The following is an 18,436-nucleotide window of genomic DNA, read 5'->3' as shown; positions in this document are numbered from 1 at the left end:
ATCTTATATAGTCTGTTCTTATCTTGGGAAAAAAATTTAGGGTAATGGCGTTTCCTAAGTATTTTTTAGTCTCTTGCGCAATCTGGTACAAGTAAGAATTGTTTTTGAAAATTTTGAAATTAAATCTGTCTAATGAGTTAATGTCTTTTCAGGTATTGCATGCCTGAAAATTTTCAGGGCAATGTTTTTTAAAAATTAGAAAAAAATTTTTTTTTGGTGCCTTAGTCTTTCCTGTTAGTGCTTGCACTAAATGACTGATGTGTCTCTCATATATGTGTCGGCAACATAAAAGCCACATAATGTGCTTTCCGAAAACATACCTACTTATAAGTTCAATTCCTATATTATGTGCACCAGTGTTTGAAGAACAAACAGCAAAAATGTTATTTTCAATTTCAAAATCTTCTAGTACTTTTTTTTATTTCTTTTGCTTGGTCTTTGCCTTTAGATGAATTTGCCTGGAACACTCCTAGCAGAATATCACTACTATTATCATCATCAGGGGCTCTCACGCTTACTGCAATCATTTCCATTTTAACAGTAATATTATTTTTAAGATCCCATTCATTGCACAATTTACTATTAAAGTGAAGCAAGAGTTTCTTACCGATCAAAACATTTTTATAACTTTCTAATTTCTTCACCTTTGCTTTTGATGGTATGAAATCTTTTTCTGTGGGTTCCTGATTTCGACAAAACAATATTTTCCAAATCATGCCCTGCATACTTCAGAATTGATGAAAGAATTGCTGTATGACCCCTCACACCAAGATGAAATCTTGCAGCAACCTTACTTGTAGCTTTTATTAATCCATCCCCTGAGATTGAGAGGTGCAGCTCATCAGATCCTTTTTTTTTTTTTTTTTTTTTTTGTTAATGGTACAGGGAACTTTTTATCTTCTTCACTAGATACATCAAAAAATGAATCATTAGATGAATTTGACTCAAAATATACTGATTCTGTGTCAAAACCAGAGACAAAATCATTTTCAAATAAATTTTTATCCTCTATGAACATTTCAAGTTTTTTATCTAACTCATTTCTACATTCAATTCTCTTCTGATAAATCATGTCAATATCCTCAGTTAAAGCCATTTTTCTAGTAGACTTTTGGTCAATTAGGAACTCAATGTCCTCTTTAATGGCATCAGGAATTCGATTGCGGTCTGTTTTGATTTTCATTACAATATTTTTGCAGCCTATGCCAAAAAGTTTGTTTAAAGTTTTTTTTATAGTTTTGAGAATCAAAAGAGTTTCTTTTGAAGAGAAGTTCAATCTAATATAGAAAAAAGTACAAACAACAAAGACATAACTGACACATTTATAACTTTAAAAGATGCTAAAATTTAAAAATATATATTTATTGTAAACAAAATAAGAAATTCTCACTTTTTGAGATCTATTTGCTTTCTCCATTTTTTGTTGAGCTTTTCAATCTTATCTCTAATGGTCCAACTTTTCATCAAGAAGTTTTTTTGAAATCGCACTCTGGTCCAGATATTTACTACTTCTTTGACAAGACAATCTTTAATACTTGTCTCACATTTTACACTAGGGAGTTGACATATTAGTTGATAACCTCCTTTCGGCATGGAGCAACTAATATTTGATTTTGTTGACTTATATCTTAATTGCTTTGAGAAATAATATGGCAATACCTTCTTAAAATGTCACCATTTTTTGGTAACTGGTATTTGGGAAGCTCTAAAATTGGTCTGTTTAAAAGATACAATGGTCTCCTTGGGTTTTCTACCACATTTTTAATTTTTTTTTCCACATCATCAAATTTTCTTTTTTACAGCTTGTACTTCTGCATCATTTATTGTTTATTTCCATATTAATATTTATATATCTAAAAAACATAAACTTTATTACTATATTGCTTTTAATAATGTTTTATCTATTCTATATGGTATTAAAATACTTCCTTACTTATAAATTCTTTACCTAAATGTATCATTTTGGTGAAAAACCATATAAAAAATCCAAATATGCATGTTTTTCAGTTTTTACACCTAACACTTCTAAGGGTCTACAAACCCTTAAATTTGGTAAAATTGCTAATTTTTATGTATATAACCAGGATATATTTCAAACCCAAGTTGTTTTTTTTTGGGACATCCTAATATATATACTCAAGTAGGTATCAGATAACAAAACTCTTCTCAGAACCAGAGCTTCTGCATCTTTTGAAACTATTATGCAGTTACAACCTGCAATTGCTCTAAATGATAATCAAATCGAATTATTTTGCCAGAAATCAGACAAAGGTTATACGCCAAAACTGGCGAATAGGGCAGAATTTGCAACAACTTGTAATTTAATTCATGTAATTTAATTCATGTAATTTAATTCATGTAATTTAATTCATGTAATTTAATTCATGTAATTTAATTCATGTAATTCATGTAATTGTAATTTTGCGATGGCTTTTTGATCTGTGTGAGAAGGTGCATTGTCTTGATAGAAAATATATTTTTTTCTTCTGTAAACTAGGTTTTTTCTTACAAATTTTTACATCCAGCTGGCTCCAGCTGGTCCAAAAAGCTACAATATTAATTTGAGTTTATTGTTTTACCAGTTTGAAGGTGCATGAAAAAAATTCCTTTTACATCCTAAAAAACTGATGCTAAAACCATTATTTAAAGGGTGGTATAAAGGTATTAATAGAATTTACTTTTAAAGGTAGGCAGTTCTCGTTATTTGAAGATACCTGAACTATAATCTGTGCATTTGTTGTGAGTTATTTAAGGAGATAAATAAATTAGGAGAATGTTGTCAAGGTATTTAATACATTTAAAAGTTCATCTTGCCAAACTCAAGTGTTAATAACTGAATAAGGCAAGTTTTTATAGAAATCTTTGATACAAAGTTGCCTTTAACTTGGAAAATCCACTTAATAATGAATCATGCTATTTATTTGTATTCATCAATTTTGTGGTCAAGTTAAGATTTTTGACTGATCGGGCAAGGCAATTTATGCTAGATTTAAAAAGATGTATGTAACAAAAGACATTTCTCATCCTGATTAAAAAAGCTTTGAATAGAAAAGATTTTTTAATATATGTATATATATTTATGAAACTTTCAGTATATTATAAATATGTAACATAATTTTTAAAATAATATAGTAATATATGGTGTTTCATTTTTTATCAATTGTTGTTTTATTGTTTAAAAATGTTAAATTTATGAAAGATAAATGCCTTATTTAGTTATTAATACTTGTGTTGTTAAACATATCTGATTAGTTCTAGATTGTTAAACATATCTGATTGGTTCTAGATTGTTAAACATATCTGATTGGTTCTAGATTAGGAGAATCATAATAAAAAAAATATTTTAAACCAGGAAAGAAACAAATTACTACAAAAAAATTTAGATTTATATTTGGGTTGGGGGTGAACCAGAAAATGTTTTATCATAGACTCTTAGGGGTCCTCCATAAATTGCATTATGCTTTATGGGGGAGGGGTTAGTGATTTTTGACAACTCAAACAGGACTTATTACTAAAGAGTTATAATGTTGTGACAAAAAGGGGGGTTAAATACAGTCAAAAATTGCTTGTCATAGATTATGGATAACCCCTTACCAATATTTAAAAAACTCAATAAAAAAAAAAATTTAAAACATGTAATAATCATTACAAAAAAAAATTATAAAAATATTTTTCCAGCATACAATCACCCATCATTTTCCAGCATACAATCACCCATCATTTTCCAGCATACAATCACCCATCATTTTCCAGCATACAATCACCCATCATTTTCCAGCATACAATCACCCATCATTTTCCAGCATACAATCACCCATCATTTTCAGTAATCAGGGTGTCTATAAAAAGCAATTTTTCTGATACCCCTTGATAGATTTGATTTTAAAAAAAGAGTTTTTTACAAATATTTAGCAGATACCTTAGGGAGCAAAAAAATTCAGAGTGGAACAACAAAACCTGGTCATCAATTAAACACACTTTGACTGTAATGTGTTCAACATTTGAGTAACTAGTAATTCAGTGATATTATTTTCTCTTTTTTTTGCAATCTTAGTGTTTTATTCTTGACAGATTAATAACTTTATCTGAGAATTCATTTGTATCTAGTAAAAATTTTTATTTTGCTTTTAAGGTAACTGCACAGTTTACAGACTCATCTAGACTATATAAACTACTTGGGTCAGACAGGTAATTTTGCTTACTTACAAAAACTAAGAAATAATTTTTTTAACAAGGAAATACATTGGATAATTTTCTGTAATGTTTTTAATAAATTCAAGGGAATTTTTAATACTTCCTCAGCCTCCCTGCTGAAATGTGTAGATATATCAATACATATAGAAATTTTTATTGATATAGAGATATATAAAAGTTTTATTGATATGTAAAACTTTCTATTGATAGTGATATATAGAAATTTTTATTAATACAGTCATATACACTGCTGTTGTATTTAATTTAAAAATAACAGCCTTAATGTCATTATTTTGTGTCATGATGTTATTATGTTCACTTGTGTTCACTTTGTGTCATTATGATGTTATTATGTTCACTTGTGTTCACTTTGTGTCATTATGATGTTATCATGTTCACTTGTGTTCACTTTGTGTCATTATGATGTCATTATGTTTACTTGTGTAGTTAAATTTATTTGAATCACATCAAAAATAACAGTAAAATGTTGTTATTTAAATATGTATAACAGAAAAATGGTGTTATATTATATTTCATACCCTGACCTGCTGTGCACACCATCCTGTCATGAGTTATACTAGTGTTGTTATCGACTTTGTCTAATTAATCAACTAAAAGTTAACTAGTTAAAAGTCAAAATTTTAATTTGAAAAAAATAAAAGCCAAAGATATAATTGACAAATGGATGATGATGACAAATTGATGATGATGACAAATGGATTACCTGCTAATTGACCAAAAGTCAATTTAGTCAAATAATAATCTAAAATCTTTATATCTTTTTTATTCAAATTAATTTTTTCAATCTTTAATTTTTGTTTGCTCAGTTAGTAATAATAGCATGTACTATTATAACTTTTACGTGCTACCTAGTTTTTTGTTTATTTTTTGTTATCTTGAAGTTTTATCTATCTCATAGCATTATTTATACCATATTATTATATTTATAAGCTTTCCGTTATATTTCATTAATTTTTTTTTATTTTGTTTACTCTATGCTTGTGCTTTTCATAAATTTACAAGCCTGCTAGGAACAACCCTTTCATACAGGGTTGTTCCTAGCAGGCTTGTAAATTTATGAAAAGCACAAGCATTTCATAAATTTACAAGCCTGCTAGTTGCCTTGCAAGTTGGAGCCGAGCAGTAAGAAAAATTTTACTGCTCGGCTTTAACTCCTAAGAAATATCCGGTTTGACTCCTGGATTTTATGAACAAAAAATACAAATTTTGGGATATTTTTTTTTATCACATTTGCCTACCCAAACCAATTACAGGAATTAATTTTTATTAAACTTTCATGTTTGCAAGGTGAATGTATTACTATCACTACTGTACTACCATATATTAAATTTAAAAAGAAAAATTTTTCTGGTAAATATACATTTCTATATATTAAAGAGTTTATATTTCACGTGTTCTAAATATGTAATTACAACTAAGTATGAATCAATTTTTAAAGAGGTACGCTAAGTTTTGAAATGTTTTAACTAATTAAAAACATTAAAACACATCATGTGACTTGATAAATGAATAAAATAAATTTATATTAATCGATCATTGACTTAATCATTGATGACTAATAAAATGCAATATAAACAAAAGTAATTAATAAATTTTCTTAAGCAAATAAAAACAATCCACCAAAAAATAGCTGCTCCATGACTTGGTTCCACAAGCCTGGTTCTGAGCTGACTCAGGGCCCTTGGGAAAACTTTGATGCTCTTAAATCTAAATGTCATCTATACAATCCCATTGTAGGCTTTTTGATATTTAGCCAGTATTTAAGACAGAATTTATTCCCATATTTATTTTCCCATAGAATTTATTCCCATATTTCAACTAACTTGACTTTTAGTCGACTTAATCTATTTCAAAGTTGTCGTTTAGTCGTTTTAGTCAACTCAAAAATATATTTGTCAATTTTAGTCACCTAAAAAATATATTAGTCGATTTAGTTGACAGTCAAATTATTTAAAAGTCTTAACAACACTAGTTGTACAGGACTTGCAGGCAAGCTTGCAGCTACTCTTGCAAGTATCAAAGTAACTTGCAGCTACTTTGCAAGTATCTTCAATTCATCAATCAGATTATCAGACTTCAAGAATGCAAATAAAGTTCTTAATTAAAATTCCCAGAAAGTTTAATTTAGTTTAAGTAATATCTATTAAAAATTTAGGCAAAAGAAGTTAATTATATGAAGTTATTACAAAGAATTAAACAGACCCATAAAATACTTAATTGTTCAAAGTTTCTTTTGCTTTTTTGGAGCTCTTTCTACATTCCAAACTTTCCAGGTGATTGGAAGATGATGCAAACAGTGTATTAACAAAAAAAAAGTATATACTTTTTCGATAAAACGATACTGTGTGTAAAGGCACTTGAACTCAACAATTACAAAACATGTAGTTTATTAAGTATTTGTTAATTTAAAATTCAAAGACTTTGCTTATAGTTAGAGGTATCAGAGAGATCTCCATTGTTTTTAAAAACAGAAACGACAGATACTAATTCTCTGCTGGCAGAAAAACATGATTCAGTTAAGCTTTTTTTAAATAGGTTAAAGTGTTATGAAGATATTTCTGGAGAATTAGTCTTTTGTAAGACTTTAATAGGGATATTGGTGCAATTTTTAGCAGAAAGTTGAAGGACATCAGCCCAAGAGTCAGATTTCTTTTGTCTCTTTAAGGTCAGAGATAAGAATCAAATTAAGGAGTGAAGGTAAATGATTAGAGTTTTCTGGAAAGCTTGTTACAAAGTCAACTATCTGAGTTAAATATCAAAGAAAAAACCAAAGTTTTGACACTAGTGATAAGGCATTCAGTGTGATGAGCATCAATCACCAATAACAACTGTATTGGCTGAGGAATAAAAAGAATGGGCTTGCTCTGTTTGATTAGAAACAAAATCAAAAAATAGGAAGAAAGAAAACAATATTATAAAAAAAAGTGACTGAGTGAAGAGGCGCTAAGCACATAAAAGAATAGTCAGAAGATTTAAATCTAATCAAGAACCATTGAACACTGAGTTTTAGAGCTACATTCTCATTAGAAGAAATATAAAAAATATGAGAAAGAAATTTAAGGGGTAAACAGATTCTATTTGTTGACCAGCCTCGCACCCTTCTTCATCTATTAGGCTAGCGTAGATGTATTTTTAATACATTGTTTCCAGTTTAGGATGTTGAATGCTGGATCTTCTTGACTCAATGCATAGGTTTTGCTTGTGTCTTTGTTTGTATGACTAGGCAACTCATTCTTTTATCTCCTAATGAGGGTACACCTCTAAAACTCAGTTTTATGGTTCTGAGGCCGACTGGTAGTCAGGTTCCCCAAACTCAGGCTCTCAGAAAGGCTGTAGCTCTCAGAAAGTAGCTCTCAGAAAGGCTGTTTCCATCAACAGCTGAAAAATATCAAAGTATTAACAGTGCCATGTTGCGCATGGATGGTGTCCCTGTTTGTACTTTTGGTGTGCATTGCCGAGGCCACATTTGAAGCCCTTTGTTACGGCTTAGGCTTTATTAAAAGTGTTTAGGAAAGTGCTTGTTTCTATTTATTTAAAATTAATGCTATTATTTAAAAATATATTTAAGAAAGGTGTTATAAAATCTTTCTTATTAAGAACAATCATTTTTAACGGTGGAAATATGTACCAGTAGAAATATGTGTAAATTGTTATTGTAATATTTATCCTGAAAGTATTGTGCTCATCACAAGTTGCTGTTAAGTGTTGCTGTTAAATATAAAAATTTATATTTGATAGTAGTATAATAATATAACAATTTTTAATTAATAATAATTTTTGTTTCACAAATTTCATTTACTGCCTTACTTTTTATTTCACTTTCAATAACACTCTTGTTAAATAATGTTCTTGTTAATAGTGATCTATGTTTAGAGGTTTCAAAAGAAATAAGTGAAACAAAAGATTTTAATTTATTATAAAATCATTATAATATAATAAATTATGAAATAAATTAAAATTAAGAATAAATTTAAATAATGGGAAATAAATTAAAAAACGAAGTAAATTAAAAAAAAAACGGTTGTCTATATCTAAAACAAGAATTTATTCTTATGAAAGTAAACTCTATTTTATTCATTAACATATCTATTGGTTTCATTGGCATATCTATTGATTTGATAATAAAAGTTCTTAAAAGTATGATACTGAATTTTAAGTTTCTTTTGATTCATTTAAATTTCTTTAGGATTGTGGTGATTGAAAGTCGAGTTCGAACTGAAAGAGTTTCTAATTTATACATTCTAGCAAGTAGCTAACTGTATTCCTCACGTTATTGTTGTTTTGTCCAACGCTCAACGTACCAATGATAATATCATGATTTACTTATATACATATACATACATACATATATATATATATATATATATATATATATATATATATATATATATATATATATATATATATATATATATATATATATATATATATATATATATATATATATATATATATATGTAATGTAGTATATACGTTATATATATATAATGTAGTATATACGTTATTTATATATATATATTTATATATACATATAAATAACGTATTATATGTAATATATATATATTTATATATACATTAACGATATATATATATTTATATATATCGTTCAGCTTTTTTATTGCAAATTACTATGTTTAGGTAATATTTTTATCTTTTTTTTTTACTTAGGCTGATTTTAAAGTTTTGATATGTTTATATATTTTTTTTACTTAATTTTTGTAAAGAAAGTAAAAGGTTTAATCAAACACAAAATTTCTGCAATTTTTTTAGCAGAAAAATTAATTAAGAAAACGTTTTAATTTAAAACGTCTACCGATGCAAAAAACAAATCAACAATAAAGTTTAATTAAGCAAAGTTTTTTGTTTAGTTTCAATCTCTTTGTTATTAGTTTGTGGGTTATAAATAAATCATAAAATATATTTATTCATGTTTTGAAATTTTCATAACTTTATTTTTGCAAAATAGTTTTTGGTAATGATTTTTTGTAAATATGAATTTTTCGCAATTAGTTTGTTTCAATGCAACTTCTTTTTATCCAAATCTTTTATGTTTAAATTATCAAATAAAGATGTTTTTTAGTTGTGATTATTCGCGCTTGCTTTAGAAGCAAGAGATTTAAGGTTCAATCCCAGCTCTAGACACATTTAGCGTCATCTGTAAGAAAAGAGGCGTGAACTTCTTAGTTAAAAGCTATTCCACGATGCTCTTTAACAAGACCGATAAGTATTTTTGAGGCTCCTAAAACAAAAGTATGTATATATATATATATATATACATATATATATATATATATATATATATATATATATATATATATATATATATATATATATATATATATATATAAAATAAAGAAACAAACTTCGAAGACAAAACGAAAATTCTGATTTAAACGAATCGAATATAATTATACACAGCAATTCAGGTGGTAAGAAATACTACCTTGCAATCCCAGTCAATTGCACATTGGGACAGATATCATGCTCACGTGATTACTTTTCCCTTCCCTTTCTCGTAGAAAAAAGATGGGTGGTAACTGACCTTTTAGGTTGTTTATGACGTTTTGAGACAATGCGAAATAATTAAAACAACATTTGTTAAAATTTGAATTTTAATATAACATAGGTTAAAAGAAATCAAATCATGCAGGTAACCAATCTGGATTCAGTTTTAACTTGCAAAAATCAAATGATTATATAATAAACATTTTCAAATCAAAAAAAAAGTTGCTAATGAACGGTGACTATAAACTCAACTACAGAAGTACCAAAAATACAACGTAGAAACTCCATGTCGATGTCCAAGATAATCTTTTTTTTCATGGAGAAAGGCAAGTTTAAAATATAACGTATCTGCTCAGGCAATTGGTAATAAAATAAATAGCTATACTAGTTTGCCAGTAAATACTAGTATGCAAAAAGATTAGTATTTAATAATAGTTATAAACAAGTAAAAATATTACATATAGATATATTTTTTTATGAGCAATAAAGTTGCTCAAGGTATAAGTTTTTGTTCTTTAAGATCGCAAACCTGCTTTAGAAAAAAAGGACGAAGCAAGAATAAAAGATTGTTTTACTAAAGCAACAAAAAATAATTTGAAGTTTGTCAAAACGATGTGACAGAGTAAAAATTGTTTTTAGACAAGAAAGAAAAGCAGTGTATTAAAGAGCATCGACTCAACGATAAAGAAAAATGTGGCACCACATCTTACAGAATGTTTTCGAATAATCTGCTAAGCTTTAGAATCTACAAATACTTAATTTATACTCTATAAAAAATCTTTAATTTTCTTTGACTTGACAGATCATGCAAGGAAAACGTCGAAACATTTGGACCACCAACAACAAAACATTTCTCATGCTCAAACCAAGCTATGGTTTATTGACCTGTAAAACTTGTTTAAAGAAAACCAAACAAATGAATTTTAGAAAAGAAAACCAAACAAATGATAGTTTCTATAAGTAGAAAACTTTAGTAAAGTGTTTGATTTGTGCGAAGCCGGGTTTCTAATAACCCTGACATAGGATATTTCCGTCTATGGGCTGCCCTAAATCTTATGGAATAAGGCTTTAAAAAATTTTAACAAACAGCTTATTAATTTATTAAAGACCAAAACAAAAGGTAAAGTAGAAATACTGTTGCGGGATTCAAGCAATGTGGGCTTTCCAATTATTCCATGAGTGCTTGACTTGACAAAACAGATTTATTCTTCTACAACAACACGCTTGCTTACGTTCCACAGTAGGTCAGTTATGGTTAACTCAATATTAGTGCTATTTTCACTAAATTTGGCATGAGTACTAATATGAAGTTTGAGCTTCTTATGAAGGTGTTATTTTTATTTGGTTGCTATGGATATCTATTTTTCCATAGCATTACCTACATTTGATAGTTGCAGATTTTTTGTGTGTGCTATAACTTAGTATGGGTACCAATATGAGGTCTGTGTTTCATATTAAGGTACTAATTTTGCTTGGTTGCTATATATACTTTATTGTGCATAGTAACAAGATTTTCTTATTTTTATACAAAATTTATGACTTTTTGCTAATTATTAAAATATTAACTTTTATAATTTTTTCATAATCTAGATTCTTTCACAAACAGATATTCTTACATCTAAGGTGGCATTGTTCGCCAATCATACTACCATTTATTCTTGTCATGATAAGAAACCAACACTCTCTGATTGCTTGGAGGGGGCATTTGAGCTTTAAACGGATTAACACTTCTGCTACAGCATAGGGCTCACAGGGGCTGGTGAACTTTAATTCAGATAAAACTAAACTTTTTTCAACCAGTTGTAATCGCAATAATTTAGGTCTTCCTATATTTATAAACGGTAATGCACTCAATGAGTCATCTATCCTTCAGCTTCTAGGATTAACTCTTACTTCCGATCTTTCTTGGAAACCTTATATCAAATCCATTGCAAAATTAGCATCTCCTAAGGTTGCATCTCTTTATTGACCTCGACAGTTTTTTACTCCGGATTCTATTCTCTATCTCTATAAATCTCAAATCCGGCCTTGTATGGAATACTGTTGCCATATCTGGGGAGGATCTTCCAATGATTCGCTTTCTCTTTTAGACAAGGTGCAAAAATCAGTTCTTTGGAATTCGCTTCCTTCGTCTTGCTTTCCTGATTCATATACTTTGCAATTCTCAAGTCGTCTGTCAATCGTTATCTTGCTCTATAATCTTCATCTTTTCTCTTCCAGTGCTCTATAATCTTCATCTTTTTCCCTCCAGTGCTCTATAATCTTTATCTTTTCTCTTCCATTGACTTCTAACTCTAACTAGTGGTTACTTGCAGTCTTGTTGGAAGCGAAGATGTTAAAAAAAAAACGTGAGTGAAGTTTTTCATTTATCCTGAATACTGACAAATTTTATTACCAATGCATAAGTTTAAGTTTCAATATTAGTTAAAAACTAAAAAAAAAACAAGAAAAAAAATTTTGGGATGTTAAAATCTATAAAAACAATAACAACTAATTTTTACTCTTAGCACTTTGTTTGGATTTAAAAAAAAACTCGTTTCTATTATTAAAAGACAAGTATTTTTGAGAAAAAAAAGTATTTTTTGAGTGATGCGACGTAAAACCTGGCGGTCTTTTTAGCCACCAGTGTTGATTGTTAATTTGTTATTTTTGCAGTAATTTTTTTTTTTTATTCTAAAAATCTCAACTTTGAATTAGTTTTATACTATTTACATTGTTTCTTCACATAAATAGTATTTTAACTTTTTTTTTCAAGTTTGTTTCTGTTCGAAATAAATATATAGTCGAAGAATCGATTTCTGCATAATGTTTCTTTAAATTAACCAGTAGTAATTTTTTCTGCATTTTTGAGCATCAATGTGCACAGATAAGAAGTTATTTTTGCCCGGACACGTTCTGCTAATTGCTTCGTCCTCATAAAATTTCAAAATGTTTTCCTTAAGATAGTCTGGTAATTTCTTTGATTCATTTCTTTTGTGTAGTGCTAAGTGGTAAGTGCTAAGTGCTAAGTTCTATGTGGTAAGTGGTAAAACTTCACTTTTTGTCTTTAACTTTGAACTTTAAACGTGTCATTTCAGAATGACTTATGGTGTATAAGTTGCCATTATTTCCATTAATTTTATGACAAAATTTGAATAATCAATGCAATTCTCACACTTCACACTGGCATTGCTTATGTTACTGGAATGTAATTCAAATTCTAAAATATATATTTTATTATAACAAAATAATATCGTGATTAACCTTTAAAATAATTGACAGTTGTAATCAGCGGTAATTCTACGAAAAAAATGAGGGGGGGGGGGGTGAACCCTTAAAAAATGCCGACTGGTTCCTTAAAAAAAAAAGGTCTTCAAAACAAAAATTTACCCGACTAAATTGTGTCAAATACCCGCCTAAATTCGACTATAACTTAAAAATCACCTTCTTTGGGGGAGGGGGTGGAACACCCCCTCCTCCCTTTCCACCGTAAAATCGCCTCTGGCTGTGATTTCACAGCAATATGCATTCCATGTAGAAAGCAGATAAGCTGGGGATGTAATAAATCTGGTCAGAAGTCTTTAATCACTCGATTACAGAAAAAAAATTACGTTTTAAATTATTGGAAATATGAAGAGAAGTTTCCCCTGCTAAAAAAGTTAATACTTAAGTTACAAGCACAACCTGCATCCTCTGCATTTTCAAAAGATTGTTTTCGTTATTTATGAGAAAAAGTGATCAAGGCTAGAAAAATTAATTTCTCCACGTTGAGGTAAAAGAAATATAAATGAGCAATTGCACATATATAATTTTAGTAGTATTTTTGTAATAATAACAATATTGAATAGAAACCATTAACATTAGATTATTTAAAAAGTATAACATTTCTAGATTTCTTTCAGTTTTTAAATGACATTAACATGAAATATCCGGTATATATAAAGTAGAATAAAGTTATTATTCGGCCAGATATTGGATACCGTATAACACTTCTATTCGGCCCGGATATCCAGCCGGATAGAAGTGTTTAGCGCATCGAGTTTCGTGCAAACAGCCTTTGACGTCAAAAACATTGCGCTGCCTTTTATTTGATTATAATGTTGTTTTACGTTTTAGTTAATAAAATCTTTTTCCGACAAATTAATGTTAATGCCACGTCGGTAGTCTAATTTCTTATAATAAAAAAGATGTTTTAGTCACTATACAACGGTTTTCCGCATAAAATGAAAAAACTTTTAAACTTAACTGTGCGACAATGGAGTACGACACTTCCTCGAAACAAGTATGAGTCGTTACCAATTTTAACAAAATAAAATAAAAATTACAAGTTATTATTTTTTTGATATAAAAAAATTCTGCCCGAAATATTGAACACTTCATACTTTATGCAATCTGCCCGAAATTTAATTCCACAGTATTAAATTTCGTGAATTATTTTATTTTTACTTCATGCCTTTTTTGATTGCGTTTTATGGTTTAAATAATTTAACAACCAATGTTATACTTGCTATTGACGTTTATTAGACAATACAAAAAAAAATAAAACAACAGGTCGTTATCAGCCGGGGGTTATCAACATGGCTTGAATTATGGTAATTAATTTAATATTTGCAATAAAATTTGACCTTGCAAAAACTAAATAATTGTATAATAAGCATATTTTAATTTTGTAATCAAGTTGTTACTCTTGTCAATGAAGACCAAGAAAAGACAAAAATACCAAAAATATAATGAAGAAGCTATTATGGCCGCTGTTGCCGATGTCCGCGATAATAACTTTTCTTGGAGAAAGGCAAGTATAAAATAAAACGTACTTGCACAGACAATCGGGGATAGAATAAACGGCAGATATAGTGCTTCCATGCAATGGATAGGTTTCTATAGTTTTTGCTGAACGATAAAATCGCATAATATATAAGTATATATATATATATATATATATATATATATATATATATATATATATATATATATATATATATATATATATATATATATATATATATATATATATATATATATATATATATATATATATATATATATATATATATATATATATATATATATATATATATATATATATATATATATATACAGAGGCGATTTTACGGGGCGGTGTGGAGGGTGCTACACCACCCCCAAAGAGTCGGCTAGTCGGCTATTTGACACAATTCAGTCGGTTAAATTTTCGCTTTAAAGATTTTTTTTTTTAGAAGTTAGTCGTTACTTTTCGAGGATTCACCGCCCCCCCCCTCATTTTACGCAGTGAAATTTAAAAGAATTTGAGTCAAGTATATATAATTGTTATTTGTTACTTTACAGTTAACATATGTAAAGGGTAGGTATTAACTGCTTGGTAGTAGGTACTGACAAGTTAAAACTGCTTATTGTTTAGACATTAGGCAGTTGTTTGGTATACCTATACCCGAACGGTTCATGGTTTGTCTATTAAAAAATGCTTGAGCCGATAAATTTTTGAACCTTGTGGTTTGATCTGCCCCAATCTGCTTCTGGTTTAATATGTGGTCAATGTAAACCTAGTTTTTATTTTATAATAACAGATTTTTTTAAAAGGTGTTCGGAACTTGCAAAGAGGGTACCGGAAAATTTGTGCCACCAGCGAAAGCATTTCTCATGCTCAAATCAGGCAACGGTTTACTGACCTCAAGATTTATTTGCTTAAGTACACTAAATAAATGCTTCAGAGTTTCTACGACCAGAAAGTTGAGTATTTAATTTGGACAAAGCAGGCTTTCCATTGACAGGGACATTAGGAAGGCTGAAAATAATTACTACAAAAGATATAAATGTTTATTGCATATCCCCTAACACAAACACACAAACAACGGTTCTTTGCTATGTATCCGGAGATGGAAGTTATTAAAAACTTATTTTCGTATTTCCAGGAGTATAACCTCGTTATAACTTAGATCGTGTGAACCCATCTGAGTATGTTCTGGGTAGATTCATTAACGGGTGGATCTTAAACAATTGTTTTTTTTTCATGATTGGCTAATGACTTATTTCCATCACAAAATGTTACTTTTCCTATAACTGTTTTTATGGATGGCCATACAACGCATATAAATGTCAGTGTCAGTGATTTCTGTCGAAACAATGGAATTATTTTGCATTGTTTTCCAACTCATGCAAACTTTGAAGCAGCCCTTAGATGTTTCAGTTTATGAGCCGCTCAAAACATATTGGAACGAAGCTTTGAAAGATTTTAACAATTAGTTTCCTAACATAGCAATGACCATAGTAAACTTTTTTTCGGTGTTTGTCATTGCTTTGAAAAAAGAAAAAGGTAAACCGGAAAATACTGTGTATTAAAGAAATGTGGGCTTGTTCCATTCAATCCAGAGGCGCTTGACTACTCAAAGCTTATAAATTCTTCTACAATAACGCAGCTATTTTCATTCCCTTTGTCGCCTTTAACTTCATCTTCAACTGAACTGTTTACTTTCTTAAGGTGCTCTAAACATATAGGTGGATGCACTCTAGTTCAAATAAAAACAATATATCCACTCCTAAATCATTGCTTGACTGTGATCTAGATATTTTAACACCACGTGAAAATAAAAACTAGAACTATTACAAAAATACTTTTAATAATACAAAATAAAATACAAACTTTCAATAATAATACTCCAGATATGTATAATGATATCCAAAAGAACATCGTTAGTGTCAAACTGATACAGCCTACGTCTATTATCTTAACAACTACAACGTCTGATAATTTGATCCTTAGAGAGTCAATTTGTACTGAGTATAAGAACTTTGTGCATTCTGCATCAAATTTAGCCACTCCAGCACCACCTAGTTTAAACAACATTTCTAATGAACCATCCGCTTCATCAAATACCTTTTACGAAAATTGGCAGTATTCTCCATATAAAAACTACCTAAAAACTTCAAAAAATATCATAAGAAAAGCAGAAAAGATCAAAATAGGCTTGTTAAAACACCTCATGCTGTCAGTGAAATCAATTTTTTTTTAAATTCAACAAGATGGTTGAAATTTAAAAAATGAAAGGAAAAAAAGTCAAAAAAAAAAAATCAAAATCGAAAAAAAGTACAAAAAAAGGCATTTTGACGTAAAAAGCTTAGGTTTTGTTTAAGTCGACAAATTTGACCCTTTCAGACAAGTCAGTCGGAAAACGTAGACCTTTTAAAACTTCAAAAAACAAGGAAGTTTTTTCTTTAGTAAGCAAAAAATTATTATTTTTGAAGTTTTTATATGATTTTGCTTCTTTTGAGACCCAATATGATATACTTTTGAAGAACTTTTTTTGATAATATTAGGGATCTGTGTGCTGTTTAAGGGTCTTGTGGCACCCCTAAAAATATTTTTTATTCAAATATATATATATATATATATATATATATTTCTTGTTATAATAAAAAATTTATTGTGAAATTTAATAATTTGAGAACAGAGATCTAAAGCACTTCAGGTCAAGGGCGGATCCATAGGGATAGGGATCCCCCGCCCCCCATCCCTAAGATATTTTGAAAATAATTTTTTTTTTGTAAATTTATATATTTAGTTGAGCAACTGTTTGAAAACAGGAGTAAATTAGGAAGGCTGTTTAAAAATGATAAAAAATTTTTATGAGTTTGTGTTGTGCGAAAAAAAAATCGGACTGATATTGGGATATTGATAATAACGTAATTTCATTGCTACATAGATGTTACAAGTCTGCGCGGCTGGATCAACTGGCAACCGAATGCTTGGCAGGCTCAAGAAGGCTTTTCGAGGTCGAAGTTCTGCATTATGGCGCACACTGTATATTTTGGTCACCGTTTTTAGCTCAAGACATAGCCAAACTCTAGCAAGTGCAACATCGAGCCACAAAACACCTTCCGTATACTCAGAGACAATCAAACCTTAACCTGACTGAACAACGAGAAAGAGGAGACCTTATCGAGCAACATAAAATTACAAGCAAAATCAACAAAATTAACTTTCAGGTCCATCAACTTGAACAAAATACCGAGTCTTCAAAGTACAGTCTTCGGCCACGTGGATACACTAAACAACTAAAAGCACAACTTGTTCGAAACTGCATTTAAAGAAACAACTTCCTCACCAACTGTGTCGTAAAATTTTGAAGTTCTTTAACCCAAAATGCGGTGGACACAAAGAACTTGAACAATTTCAAACCCGAACTTTCTCTGCTCCGACATCTTCACTTTAGCTGAAACCAAAAAACTGTATTTTCATAACAGAGGCCTAGTGTGCCGCTCGTAACATGTTTTACAACAAAACTCACGCTTCGATGTAAATTACTCTTATTATTGTATCAGAAAATAATAACTTTTAATTTTTTTTAACATATAAATAGTTTTTAACATCTTCACTTCCAACAAGACAAGCAACCATTATTAGAGTTAGCGTTATTAGAAAAGAAAAAATGAAGTTTAAAGAGCAAGATAGCGATTAACAGACGACTTAAAAGATTGCAAATTATATGAATAAGGAAAACAAGATGAAGGAAGCAAATTCCAAAGAACTGATGCTTGAGTGAGAAAAAATTGAGGATAAGATTTTTTGGAGAACTTCGTAACAGTCACAGTAAAAGGATGAGACTTAATTGAATGACGAGTAACACGAGAATGAATTTTAGTAGATGGCACAAGAGACGCATTCTCTTTAGAGCAGTGCCCATTATAGCATTTATAGAAAAAAGAAAGCAACGTTATGACAATGTGATAATGGTTGGAGGTT

At 29.3% G+C, this 18,436-nt stretch overlaps 1 protein-coding gene across 1 annotated transcript in view; it reads left to right on the top strand.

Moving 5' to 3' along the window:
- LOC101241475 (mitogen-activated protein kinase kinase kinase kinase 5) overlaps window positions 1-8,554 on the top strand; it is a 103,377-nt gene extending 94,823 nt beyond the window's left edge. The window contains exons 29-30 of the mRNA XM_065799338.1: window positions 4,133-4,188; window positions 8,402-8,554. Of these exons, the coding sequence (XP_065655410.1) occupies window positions 4,133-4,188; window positions 8,402-8,471 (126 nt within the window). The 3' untranslated portion in view covers window positions 8,472-8,554. The remainder of the gene's footprint in view (window positions 1-4,132; window positions 4,189-8,401) is intronic.
- Window positions 8,555-18,436: the final 9,882 nt, after the last annotated feature.

The sequence above is a fragment of the Hydra vulgaris genome, chromosome 06, assembly GCF_038396675.1.
Source record: "Hydra vulgaris chromosome 06, alternate assembly HydraT2T_AEP".
NCBI lineage: Eukaryota > Metazoa > Cnidaria > Hydrozoa > Anthoathecata > Hydridae > Hydra > Hydra vulgaris.
Note: the sequence above shows the minus strand (reverse complement) of the source record. Positions and strands in the feature narration are given on the sequence as shown.